Source organism: Echiichthys vipera (genome assembly GCF_963691815.1).
Source record: "Echiichthys vipera genome assembly, chromosome: 13".
Classification (NCBI taxonomy): Eukaryota; Metazoa; Chordata; class Actinopteri; order Perciformes; family Trachinidae; genus Echiichthys; species Echiichthys vipera.
The window spans coordinates 17,402,439-17,415,740 of record NC_139838.1 but is presented as its reverse complement, the minus strand read 5'-3'; the positions used below and the strand labels follow the sequence as shown (position 1 = coordinate 17,415,740).

The 13,302-nt window shown below is 41.6% G+C and overlaps 1 protein-coding gene across 2 annotated transcripts in view; it reads left to right on the top strand.

Annotated features, from left to right (window-relative positions):
* Positions 1-1,431: 1,431 nt before the first annotated feature.
* Positions 1,432-13,302, top strand: part of znf704 (zinc finger protein 704) — a 43,276-nt gene continuing 31,405 nt past the window's right edge. For both annotated transcript variants that reach the window (XM_083925069.1, XM_083925068.1), the window contains exons 1-2: positions 1,432-1,996; positions 7,385-7,572. In XM_083925069.1, the coding sequence (XP_083781195.1) occupies positions 1,736-1,996; positions 7,385-7,572 (449 nt within the window). In that variant the 5' untranslated portion in view covers positions 1,432-1,735. The remainder of the gene's footprint in view (positions 1,997-7,384; positions 7,573-13,302) is intronic.

Sequence of the window (13,302 nt, the reverse complement as noted above, 5' to 3'; positions counted from 1 at the left end):
TGTGTCATGTGTCTTTTTTTATTCACTTGGAGCGCTGCTGTCATGTAGAAAGATTGTAAGCTGCATAATATGATTTTCTAAAAACATTACATTTGACATTAATGAGGCTATTTGCTACTGTTATATCATCCGCTGGTATGTTCTCTCTGCCACATTGGGCGATAATCACGATGACCGAATTAGTCTCCTGATAAACTTCCTTTATCACTGACTGAACACTGAACTTGCTAATCACAAGGGATACTTATATCTCTCTGTCTCCGAGAGAGACCATTTGAATCACATTATGAGATCACACTTCAGGTTTCTTATTTAGTACAGGATGTAGCTTATATGAGAGTGGTACCACCTGTTAGTGCTGTTAAGTGCGGTGTTGATATGAAGAGCATAAAAAGAACAACACTATTTTAAACATTACCCTGTGGCATCAAATACAGGTATCAGTACCTCATCACATACATTTGCTTTCATTCATATTTGCACAAAATATCAGCTATTATTAGTATTTGCATATGAATAACTTTAGATCATTGTTTACCTACATAATCTCATGGAGCTGGCTAGATGTTGCTGGCTCTTCCTTGGGAAGATACCTGACGTGTAGGGCTGATGTTGGAGCATGTTGTGCCTAGTGCCGTTAGTAGAATAAAACTGCCGTGCTAAGAAATGACAGCCCCATGACAATTCAAATAACCTGTTGTTTACATTCACACAAAAAAAGACCAGTGCATTTCATTACTTTCATTTTAGAGCCAGAGCATAGTAATTTAGAAGTCCCATGGCACCTGGAAAATAGGCTACATGCTTTTAACAACTAGGTTATAGCCTAAAAAGCCTGTCTGTCTGGTGAAAGTTTTCCCTTCTGTAGCCCTTCTTTCCCCTTCTTTCCTTCGACTGTACCCCCTCCCGTCTCGTTTCCTCTCCATCCTTGCGTCATTGTTTTGAATGGAGCATCCTCCTGGCTTGCATTACCTTCTGTTGGAGGAGAAGGAGGGAGCGGTGGGGGCTTGTGGAGGCGTGTGCTGAGCCGACCAATTGCAGCCCGCCTCGGCCGCCGGACCGCACATGTTTACAGGCAGCATTCCGCCGGTAGAGGCTCTGCTCGGTCGGAGCAACACCCGGACTGGATCTCTCTGTAGCCTGAGCCGGAGTCACGTGACGGTCGTGTTTTCGACTGTTTTCAACAGCTACGGGGTTATAGCGACGTATAAAACCAAGCGAAGTGAAATTATTCGACGTATTTTCTTTCGTTTTTCTATGTCCGAGCCCTTCACTGAAGGATAAGCCGCATGTTTTGTTAAATCGTGTACAGATGTCACTTCGGTGGCTGAAAGTGGCGGGTACTCCGTGTTTTCCCGCCGCCCCCTCAGCTCACAGGGAGCAGTGGGGAAAACAAACAGGTCGAACGGAGGAAGATTGGTAGCCGGTCGGATGTGGAGGTTGTTTAGCGGCGAATGAATCGTTTTGTTGTTTTTTTGCTGCTAATTCAAAGTTTCCCGTCAGTTTTTGGTTCTTTTTGAATACGGCGAATTTAGGACGCTGTTTGGAGCATTCGCCTTCCGAGTATGTTGCCGCTTTCTAACATTTTACCAGGGCTGTCGGGGCGCGTAGTCTACCCGTTGCGGTTTCGTGTTTTTCTCGACGTTGTTTACCGGTTATAACTCGACGTTTAATGGTTTAAATTCACCGGTTCGCCGGCTCTGAATTCAGCGAGACACTTTAAAAAAAAAAAAACATGCATACGAGGCGTTTAGTGAAGCGGTCGATCCTCGGCAGCCGCGTTTATGCTCCGAGTCCGACGGGGGACGGTGCCCCGGTGACAGGAGTGGTCCAGGCTGTCAAGCAGGAAAACAGAGACGTCTCGGCCGTAGGGGCCCGGCGCAGCGTTTACACCGTGCTCATGCAGGACGGAAGCCTCAAGGAGTTCTCCGAGGAGGAGATAGCCTCTGGGTTCAACCACACTGCAGCCAAAGGACCGCTCAAGTCCAGCTTGAAGGTGTGTGTGTGTGTGTGGAGGGGGGGCGCCCCGGCTTGTGCGGTGTTTTGCAGCGTTTAACCGCTTCCTGCACGGAGCGGATTTTTTGTCGCCTCTGCTGCTGCTGCTGCTGCTGCTTCCACAGATCTCAAATTTAACCAGCTGGGACAAAACCAGCATCATTCACATATAGAAATAATCCAAATTCGGTTGCATGTTATATAAAATAATGGGTTGTCATGACATTTGGCGACATCAGATATATGGGACAAAGGGCTTGATAGGGCCTGCGCAATGTTTATGTGGGCTAGTGGGTGGGTAAGCCGAGGCAAACAAACACGCTCTGACTGCAGCGTTTTTGGACCGGTGTGAGGCTTTTTTCCACATTTGCAAAATACGTTTTACAGATCGCATTTAACCCATGCAATTGTGGGAGTCATGCCATTAATTGCACATTTGCACTCAAAACAATGCATTGTGTTTTGGACATTTTCAGTAACAGATGATGCAGTTTGAATATGACATGGCTTCATGTGAACTCGTTCTACCCAACAAAGCTATTATTGTTTAACAACGGTTAAACATAAACAGCGTGGCTTTCCTTTGACATTACAGGCAGGATAGAAAGTTTCAATTATGTCCAAATGTATATTCTTGATATGGGCCTAATCAGCAGTGACCTAATTGCCTTCATTTCCAACTTTGCTTTGGTGTCACATGGTCTCACATAAAGATTGTGTGAAAAAAAGAGATTACAGCCCTTGGATGAAAACCGTTTCTGGCACAGAGGAAGTGTGTTTGTGTTCTGTCCTTTTTATAGTGAGGGAGTGACTGAGGAATGCATGTGACCATATAATGGCTAGTTTATTGCCCGATGCTGGTTTGTTTTGAGTGGTGTGGTTTTATGCTTTCTTGCATCCATGTGTGTGTTTGATATGTTATTAATTTACTAACTTACAGGCTGTAGTTACAAGTCTCATTGCTTTAAACAGAAACGGAAATGCTCGGCCGCTCGTTGTTGCCACACATGCTGGACTGCTCACATTTCCTTTATAGACATCTGATATGGGATACAGTAGCAGCACTGTGTTAAGTAGTAACTTCATATTTAAATCTTTACTGAGACATGTCAAACCTAACAGAGATGCAGTATGCCAGCTCTTCATCAGTAATTGTCCATCCAATGCATTGAAAACTTTTGTCTTTGTTTTCATTTGCACATTTATGCATGCAGTGCTGCACTCACAAAAGCTGTTGCACAATACCGTTACAGACTGGAGTAGTGCAGCTGAGACCCAGAGCGTAGCTCTGTCAACACAATGGTCAAGTCTCTTTCAGCACTCGGTTCCCACTGAGGTCGAAAACAAGCCATGAAATGAGGAGGAGGGGTGTCCTGTGTGTGTGGATGTGCATTTGTGTTGCTTGTTGATGTGCTTTTTCCCATATGTGTATTTGTATGTTTAATGATTTAGAGCTGACTACTTTAAATTTTAGAGTGGGGGTTGTTTGTGAGGGCATGCTGCACTGTTTGAGCAGCAGCTGTACAGCCAACAAAGCAGGCACCCCCAGGTTGGCAACGGGTGGCATGCTCCAAAGAATCTGGATGCTTGGCACATTGCCCGGTATGGCAAATGTACGCCCCCTGTTCTTGGGAGGGGGGGCACAATGCCACTTGTTGACTTGTTGGTTTGTGCAAGTGTGTGTTGTGCGAACAATGTTAACAAAGAGGCGTTACTTGTTTTTGTTTTTTGCTAGACGCTTCTGTTACCCTTGCTGTTGTTGTTTGCGTTGATCATACGCCGACGTGGGAGTCAATGAAGCAAGCTTGTTGACAGGAGCAGAGTGACTCTTTGTTCTGAAGCGGTGATCCCAGGCAGGCAGGCCGGCGTCTGCTGTCCTTATTGGTTGGCTGAGCAGCATCAGCATGAAGCACCGCAACCACAGGGTCAAGTCTGGAAGCATCCTGTGATGATGTATGAGTAAACCTTTAGGGTAAAGGAGGTGTATGTATTTATGCTTGTGTTCCATGAACACACAAACACAGGTTTATATTATTCATTTAATTCCCTTTTCTCAATCTTGTTCTCATGTGTGTCCTTGCCCTTCAAAAGTATTTATGTCTCTTCCTCTATTACACAGAAAGAGTTAGGTCTGAGTGAAAATATCTAGTTCTGATTTTTCTGACTAGTATTGTGGTTGCAATTAAACCACCACTTGGCCGGTATATTACAAATCTTCACAAACTGATCTGGTTTTAAAATTAAAGGGACCCCCAACTCAAAAATACAGATTTTTGCCTGTAGTTCTGTTCATCAATCTAGTTTATTTTGGTGCCAGTTTCTCAGTGTTGAGATTTCTAAGGATATAATCAGGGATGGAAATCAATACTATTTTATTGATACCAATGCTGGTATCGATTCTGCTTATCGGCCCTTTTCCCTTATCAATTCCTGATCCATTTTCTGTGTGGGAAAAAAAGTTATGCCTACATAGGTTTTCACTTAGGTGTAGATTAAATGAGAGAATCTTTATACAGCACTTGTTTTCATTTAGGTTTTTCAGTCAAAGAAAAAACCTGCTCACTTGGGAAGCAGTAGCTCTTGTGCGTAGAGTGTCAAATGCATGAAAAAATTTAAACGATTTATTGATTATTAAAAAAGCTGGCGGTCATATTTCTATTGATCAACTAATCGATCAGTTTGTGAATTGTTGCAGCTCTAATCATCATGTCTACGGTACATGAGTTTTATGTAGTTTGGAAAACTCATGAAATCAATGATAATTAGCTACAGCTGAGTGAATTTGCCGGCAACAGATGTTATGCAAGTTGAAAATAAAATATGCTGCTGTTGCGACATGAAAAACGCAGTCCTTCATATTGCAGTATAAAACGTCTTCAGCTCAATAATAAGTCATGTGTTTTGTTAAAGAATCCAATATTTGGCTCTGTCAGTGCACTTCATCGATTAATCATTAACATTCCTAATCCTGGTCACATGCACAGATGTGCTGCTGAATACAAATACTTCCTAACAACAAAGAACCATATGAGCGAAAAGACACAGTAGGTCCATGGGATTCAATTTATGGTCTGTGTCAGCTTGCTTTATGATGACCTTTGACCCATAAAAGCTCAAGACTCTTCGCTTGACATGTGTGTGTGCGTGCATGTGCGTGTGTGTGCGTGTGTGTGCGTGCGCGTGTGTGTGTGTGTGTGTGTGTGTGTGTGTGTGTGTGTGTGTGTGTGTGTGTGTGTGTGTGCGCGTAAGAGAGAAAGGATATGAGGGACACTCGGGGGTATTTGTTCTATGCACACACACACACACACACACATATACTGTGTATATATACCAGCTTTGACACATGCAACTCACATTTCACAACCAATTTGGCATGCTTCACAATTTCCTGGCTCCGTGAAACACCATCATTCATAAGCCGGGTGAAAGGAAGGAATTGCTGTTGGTTTTATCCGAGGAGCACACTCATCATACACACAACACCTAATCTTCCCCGAGCCGGTGTAATCCATCTTGTTGTTTTACTCAAGTCTGTGTGTCCACAGAGCATTTTGCGCACCACTGAGTGTTCATGCGACCAACCTCTATCAAGAGCGACACTCAATACTTTTTTTTTTACCTCATTAATCTAAGTAAATTGTTCTCTTTGTGTTTATGTGTGTGTGTATACATGAGTGATAGACTAGGGTGTCACTGCCTTTCCCGCGGTCAACCCTAATCGTGTTACAGTGCTTTGAGATAATGATCTAGATCACACACATACACACACACACACACACACACACACACACACACACACACACACACACACACACACACACACACACACACACACACACACACACACACACACACACACACACACACACACAATACTGGCCTGCATGTCATACTCGTCTACACTCGATTGGCGAGCCATGTGTGTCACTTTGCTTGTGTTTTGGCCTTTTCTCAGTGTTTCTAAGAGCTTGATGGCTTTACCTACAGAGATGAAAGTGTGTTAGCTTTCTTTTTTTTTTACATTGCTACAGGTGGGTGTTTTTTAGATGTGCGTGTGTGTGTGCGTGTGTGTGTGTGTGTGTGTGTGTGCAGAAGCACGCCATGCATTGCTGTTGTGTAAGAGAAGAAATTATGTTAGGCTTTTTTTTTTTTTACATTGCTACAGGTGGGTGTTTTTTAGATGGGAGAAATACTTTTTTTTGTGATTGTCTGTGTGTCAGTGAGTGAGTAGTTTATGTTTGTGTGTGTGAAGTGCGGGTTGTTTTGTGTAATTCTGTCTTGCTGTATGGAGGGTGTGTGTGTGTGTGTGAGTGTATTCAGTTAACTTTACCCTGAACTTGCATTGTGTGAATCTTTGATTGTGTTAATTGCTTTTTTTCCCCCGCTTTGCTTGTGTGCTAGCTTTCAATCTTCTTCCTTACCTTTGTTGGTGCATTGCTACACTTCTTAATGCGTTACTGCTACAAACTGTTGATCAGTGTGGTACCAGTGGCATGTGTGTATCACATGGTGTACATTGCAGCATCCACATGCTCATGCATGATACAAACTACAGACTGTCACGAGTAATGTTTTGGTATTTTGAACTGCATACGTTGGTGCCTCCCCTTGAGTTGGGAAGGTCTATTGATCGCTGTCAGACCCTACTTCTGGGTAGATGTAGGTCTTGATTTCCAGGCTACACTCAAACCTCACTGACAGTATAAGCTGTAGAGTTGCATGTTATTGTTTTGACTGCTGTAGCAAGTTTATGTTAAAGGTGACTCTGATTTTTTTCAACCAGGACCCTATTTCCCCATGTACTTCTGTGAGTGACACACACTTATGATAACAATATGAGCCTCTCAGTTGCAAAAACAAGCATTTTTAGTTGACGTATATTGGCGGCTACAGCACTCATGCTCAATACTGGAACAATTTAAAAAAAAAAAGAGAAATATATATTTATCTGTGTAAGTGACTAATGGCAAAAATATGGCACATATATATATATATATATATATATATATATATTTGATGTAAAGTTTAATTTTTGTAGGGATAAGGTAGTTTTAGCTGAATTGTCAACAGCTTTTTCTCGTGGTTTTCGATTTGAAAACCTCATATCTCTAAAATGTATACAGGAACTAAGCAGCCTTGTTTTATAGCTTACCACTGTGCATTTTTAAGTTTATCCAATCTGTTTTAGAAAGGCTTTAGTTAGAAAATATTCTTTAACCATGTTGGACTATCTACTCCTTCATTTGAAATGTAAACATGAAAATCTTCTAACTCTGGGGAACAGGCTTCCAACAGCAATCTGCCTCTATGTTTAAAAAGTATATACGTTTTATAGTATTTCTAGTATATACCGAAGCGCTGACTTAATCTTCTGTGCATCCCTCTCCAGCAGAGCTCCAGTAACGGAGCTCCAGAAAACTATAAGGTCGAAGGCGGCTCAATCAGCCCAGAGGCAGTGGAGGAGCAGCGGTTGGCGGACGGCAAGCGCGTTGGCCGCGACCCTGACACCCGATCAGTTTCACTGCTAGAGCAGAAACGCAAAGTGGTCTCCTCCAGCATCGATGTCCCTCACGCCAGGTAGGACAGAGAGAGTCTGTGTGTGTGTGTGTGTGTGTTTGTATACAAGCATGCCAGTTCTTTGAAAATGAGAGTCTGATTCCTGTCTCAGAGGGAGTTTGGCTCAGGTTCCCACATTCAAAGTTCATTGAGGGTTTATGACATAGATGTCATCTCAGAAATAGGACAGAGTTTATATGGGCTGACATCCCATTTTTTCACGTGATCCTTGAAGCCATTATATCACAACAGTGAATGCAATGTTATTTGACAGAAGTCCGATTCAAATCCATTATGTATATATATTTTATCATATGCTGTCATACTTGTTACACTGCACGCCAGTGGTGTCTGTATGTGTGAATGAATGTATTTTTTAGGCTGTACCAATATTTAGATTTCATCCCTGTTCCCATGTATTGAAAGATGTGTGCAAAATGTCATTTTTGGAAGAATCCCATGCTCATGCCTTAACTCGCTGAAGCAATTATGGTTATGGTTATTTAAATGGCATGCCTCTGGTGGTTTCCCAAATTAGAAAAGTGGTGCAACACACACTTAAGGCCAAGAGAGTCAACTAACACAATATATCGCACCGTTAACCTCTCTCATGGCTTTCCTGCTCCAAAGAGATAGACATACTGTAGCTGTATAGCCAAAAACATGAGAAGAAATGTGCTTGAAAAGAACAAGCGATCACTTTCATGTAACACAAATACAAATGAAAAGAGTTATTATGTTATGATGCACGAGTTGTACCCTCACACATTCAGTGACTCTCTTTACACCATTAAACGCACACAAATATTATTTTAAAATGGTCAGCATAATTCACCACTGAAGCTGGGCCACGATAGGGCAATTAAACATTAATAGGTAGCAGTCCGTGGCAGCAAGGAGCCATCTAATAAAAAAACAACACTCTTTCAATATTAAATGTGAAACACTAATACCTTGTAGAGGCACCATGCTGTTATTGAACATCACTCCTCATTACTTGTCCTCATGCTACTGGAAGAGTCCAATCGATGGCAACTTGCTGAAAAGTACAGTAAAAGTCCCCCCCCCCATCACTGCATCCTGAGCCCTACTTTACATTTAATAGTTTTTTGCTGATGAATTATTGATTTGGTTCTCTCTTGTTGCCCATTAAGAGGAAGAATCTCTTTTTAAATGGAATCCATCACATGGATTAGACAGAAGTTTTACACTCTAATTACCTCCTTGCATAGGGATTGCCATAACATTGATATTTATATGGTTATTGTGAAATGGCTTATTGATCAACTCACTGCCCGTCCACAAGTTCAGCTTGTTGCCTTAGCTCAGGGACGATCACTTTATTAACCAAGTTTCTGTTTGTCCTCCTAATTAGACCGCTCGACAACAAAAAAAGCTGATGTCTTCATCAGATCAGATTTTCCCTCAACATACAATAATCCTGATATAATGGTTAAGAGAAACCACAACCTTTTAAAAAAAACCTTCACAGGTTTCAATTGATTTTGTGCGCACACACAACACTTCAATAACACACCCAAGTTGTCTCTTTAGCCAAAATTCCACCAGCAATGTACCAGAGTATGATGTGTTTTTATTTATCCTGTACAGACATTTGTGAAGCATCATTAGTGAGATTTGGCAGCCAAACCCCCCACATGAAGTGAAACAACCAGAGACAAATATGTGACATTAGATAGTACGGCATTCCAGTTGAGAATAGAGTTGTTCTGATACTGGTATCAGTTTCAGAAAGGCCTTCTGATACACTGGAAAACACTGGCATCACAGCAGTACGCAGGTCTAATGCACCAATCTGATACCACATCATTTCACCCTTTAAAGATTTCCTTTAAAGTAGCTTATTTATGCTCTGTTATGACTGACTGTCAGACTAGATAATAAAAGAAAGCATTGTTCTGTGACTTTATTTGTCCATGTTTTACCTGAGTCAGGCCATACAACAATGATAGCAATCATACAGCATGCAGCTGTAAAAATATATGTTTTTTTATTTCAATGCACTGGTATCAAATTGGTACTCTGTAATGACCGATGATCAATTTCAGGAATCGGGAAAGAAGAGAATTTATTGGAACATCAATAGCTGAGTTTTTGTTGTGTTTCAATAATGCACTCAAGCTGAACTTTCTCTATCTTTTCCTCTGCCTGAGGAATTTAGTCATCTCCTGCCCAGTAAGAAAGAAGACAAGTAGGTATATGAAGGCTAGGTGTAGAGATAGGTGGTGTCTGCATGTGTTGTGTCTGCCCAGTGCATAACTTCTGCAAATAGTACACCTGTTTTTGTTTTTTCAAATAAAGGTTTATACATGTGCCCAATCTATTTTCAGTTATTTGGATTAGAAATGGGGTGTCTGCGGGTTTCTGTAGGTATTAGGAACTCTCTTATTACATGTTTCATGCTCTCAAATATAATAATAATAATCAATTGTATTTTAATATAGCGCTTTTCTGAAACTCAAAACCACTTAAGAGACATCTTATTATTTTGTGTGTAACACTTCCCAGGTTGGTACTCAAAATGCAGCGATCTATTGTGCTTGTCAAGTGCTAAATCAAACCAACTGCAGAACCAGACTTTAAAAAATCAATTTCAGTCCAATTTGTTAAGTGTGAGCACACAATCAAGTTCATGCTTGTCACATTTTAAGAGCAGGTATGACCTCAAGCTCCTTTCTCAGACATCCCCATAGTGACCTCTTCGGTGCACAGCACCATTATTGCCTTAAGATTAAGATCCATGGCTCTCATCCTCTGCACACCTGCGACCAATTTTCATCCCTGCTCTGGCACAGGAGAAGAAATGGTGTCACCACTGACCACAAAGTAACATTTATCCGCGATGGAGATGTGGGGGAAAAAGAGGGAGATGGCTTGGGGGGAGGTAGAAAGGGTAAGAAAGAGTAACAAGGTAAAAGGGTGAAGGAAATGTGTGTATGTGGAGAAGAGGACAAGAGGGTAAAGGAGATGGAGAGAGCATGTGTAAGAGTGTGTAGCTATTAGGAAAACAGCAAAAGAGGGAAGAGAGAAAGAATGCCTGAGGATTTTTTTTTTCTTCAGAGCTAACTCTCCAGAGAAGTCTGACCTTGAGGTTGTTAATTGCACTCTCAAAAGTTCCCTCTCTGCTGGTGATTTACCAAGAAAATGTATGGCTGTTTGATGGCTCTCCAGGTCCCTTGCAACCCAGATACACTAGGTCTCCCACCTCACCTGGGAGTCACTGGAGCACCCCGATGCCTCGTCTGCAATCATTGGGAAAATAGAGGAAAAATGACAATGTGCCATACAGACATTAGACCTCAGGGGTTTTGTGTAGCTACATTTTATGGTTCTGTCAGTCGGTCCAGCTCTCATTACTTTATCGAGTTGCCTCCTTCATCGTATTTGTTTACAGCACATTTACTTCACCCTCATTTCGTCAGATCTTGCTCCAAAAATCAATAGGTGTCATTCCGTGATTGACCTATTTTCTGCTTTGCCCTAACTCCCAAATGTCCAAAGAAATTGTTTCCTTTATGAAATATGCTTTGTCTCGAAAATTAAGAGGCAGGAATTGCTCGGTGTGGCAGATTTCTAATTTTGTTTATGCTATATATTCATTGTCTAATTCTCTCTTTTCAGACATCACTTTTCATTGTCAGGCTGTGGTTTTAGCCAGCTGCCGGGCCTTCTCCTTCCTCCATGGGCTTATGTTTTCTCTATGCAGGAAACGGTCAATTGTAACAAGAGCTGGCGGGGGCAGACCGGTGGAAACGAATGGCTTGGCTTTTGACAAATGGCATTCTGGGGACTAATTGCTAGCATGGGAAGTGAAGTAAAAACCTTAGTTGGAAGGGGAAATCAAGCGAGTGCTCTGCTTATTATTGCAAAACCCAAAAACAACAGATCTGAGGGTTCAAATCTTCTCGTCTTTGGGCTGCCAGCAATCCCTTTGTAGCATGAAGTGAGGTTACTCACATATCTGAAAATAATTGGACCCTTTTCTGGTCCTCTGTGATGTTGTAATTTTTTCTTTTTTAATACCAAAGTCCAACACAATGACCCTATACAGTCAGATTTATCGTAAAAGATGCCCATTCCATTTAGCTGTAAATCAAGGCTAGTGGGGCTGACTTTAAAAAACAATTAAATCCCAAAACAAAACAGTTCATTGTTGATAATTTTTATTGTTGATCAGTGTATTTGCACATCACCCAGTTCACTGTGCAGAGCCAACCATGTGTTTCACTCTCTAAGCCTGGGGCATCTGCCAACTCAGACATGGAACGCGCCCAAAGACTCCCCATCTTGACCAAAAAGAGGCCTAAAGGGACTTACAAATTATCGTGTGTCTTTTGATAAAGCGGCATGGCTTATAATCCACTTGTTTTTCCTCTGCTCATTGTTTTGGTTGTCTTTGTGGTTATTTCTTACCGTTTTGGAACACTGTTGCTGATATTACTCCCTTTTACACAATGTGTTTGCGTTTGTGGCGAAGGAGGGAGTTTGAGTTTCGAAATTGGAGAAAGGAGGGGAGAATAGGGCGTGTAGGTTCAGTGACAGTGAATAAGAGAGAGAGAGTAAGGGAAAGAGTGAGAGAGGTGCTGAGCGTTTGCCAAAGATAACAGTTTTCCTTGTTTGCATGCCAGTGGAGTTCAGAAACCATGCTATTACCATCTGAAAAGACAGCTCTCATGATCGCTTTCTCTCTCTCTCTTTTCCTTCTCATTCACTGTCTCGCTCTTCCAGACTCAGCGTACCATTATCTGAAGTTTTTACGGCAACAATTTCCTTGACCAAACCAAGTGTGTTGAGTCCAGTATTCTGTTCTATCAGATTGGCCTAACTACACACAGCTAAAAATATCAAACAGAAATGTGCTTGTATTTATATAAAGAGGACATTGCTCAACATAATAGAGGCTTCTTGAGCTGCTATAATGGTTCCCAAAATTCCAAACGTTGTGGGATTTGTTACAATGACAACTTTAGCAGGCAGAGTTTTGTGAAGTCAATCGAGTTTCTTATAAGAAAAACAAATATCTTGAACAAATGGAAACGCCACATGTCATTGCAGTGTGTGCAGACTGCCTGGTATAACTTTTACAACAGTGTTAAGGACTCATTCCAATACACTGTTGTATGTGTTGTAGTGTGCAAACGCTGATTTATTTTCTTCTGAACAATTATACACAACACTTCAGAAAGTGGTAAGTAAAGTCAAATAACAGTCAGAGTGAAAGCTAGAAACTAGATCCATAAAGATGGATCTTAAAAGGGGGATTTAAGTAAATGTACAGATTTAGCCAGTATGAGCTCATCAACAACCACATCAACAGGTTGTTTCGTTGTCTAGGAGCCCTCATGAGAAAAGCCTCATGTTGTTTTTAATCTCTGCTTAAGAACAGACAGTAGGGACCAACCCAGTGTCCTGAGCCAGGCTCATAGGAGCTTAAAATGTCTGTGATCATATCTTGGTACCAGGTGCATTCATGTTTTAAATGGGATCAGCATAATCAATTCTGAGTATGGGGTAATCAGTTCAAGCAAGCTGAAATTAGAGCGATATGATCTCATTTTAGTCAGGGTTACACATCATGTGCACCTTTTGTATTGTCAGACCCATTCTCTAACCTCCCACTTTCCAGCTTTAGTGTTACAGGATAATATAACTCAGTATAATGGGACAAAATGAGACCTTGAAATGCACAGGAGAAAACCAAATGAGACAAAAGCACCTTGTGCGCTGAGG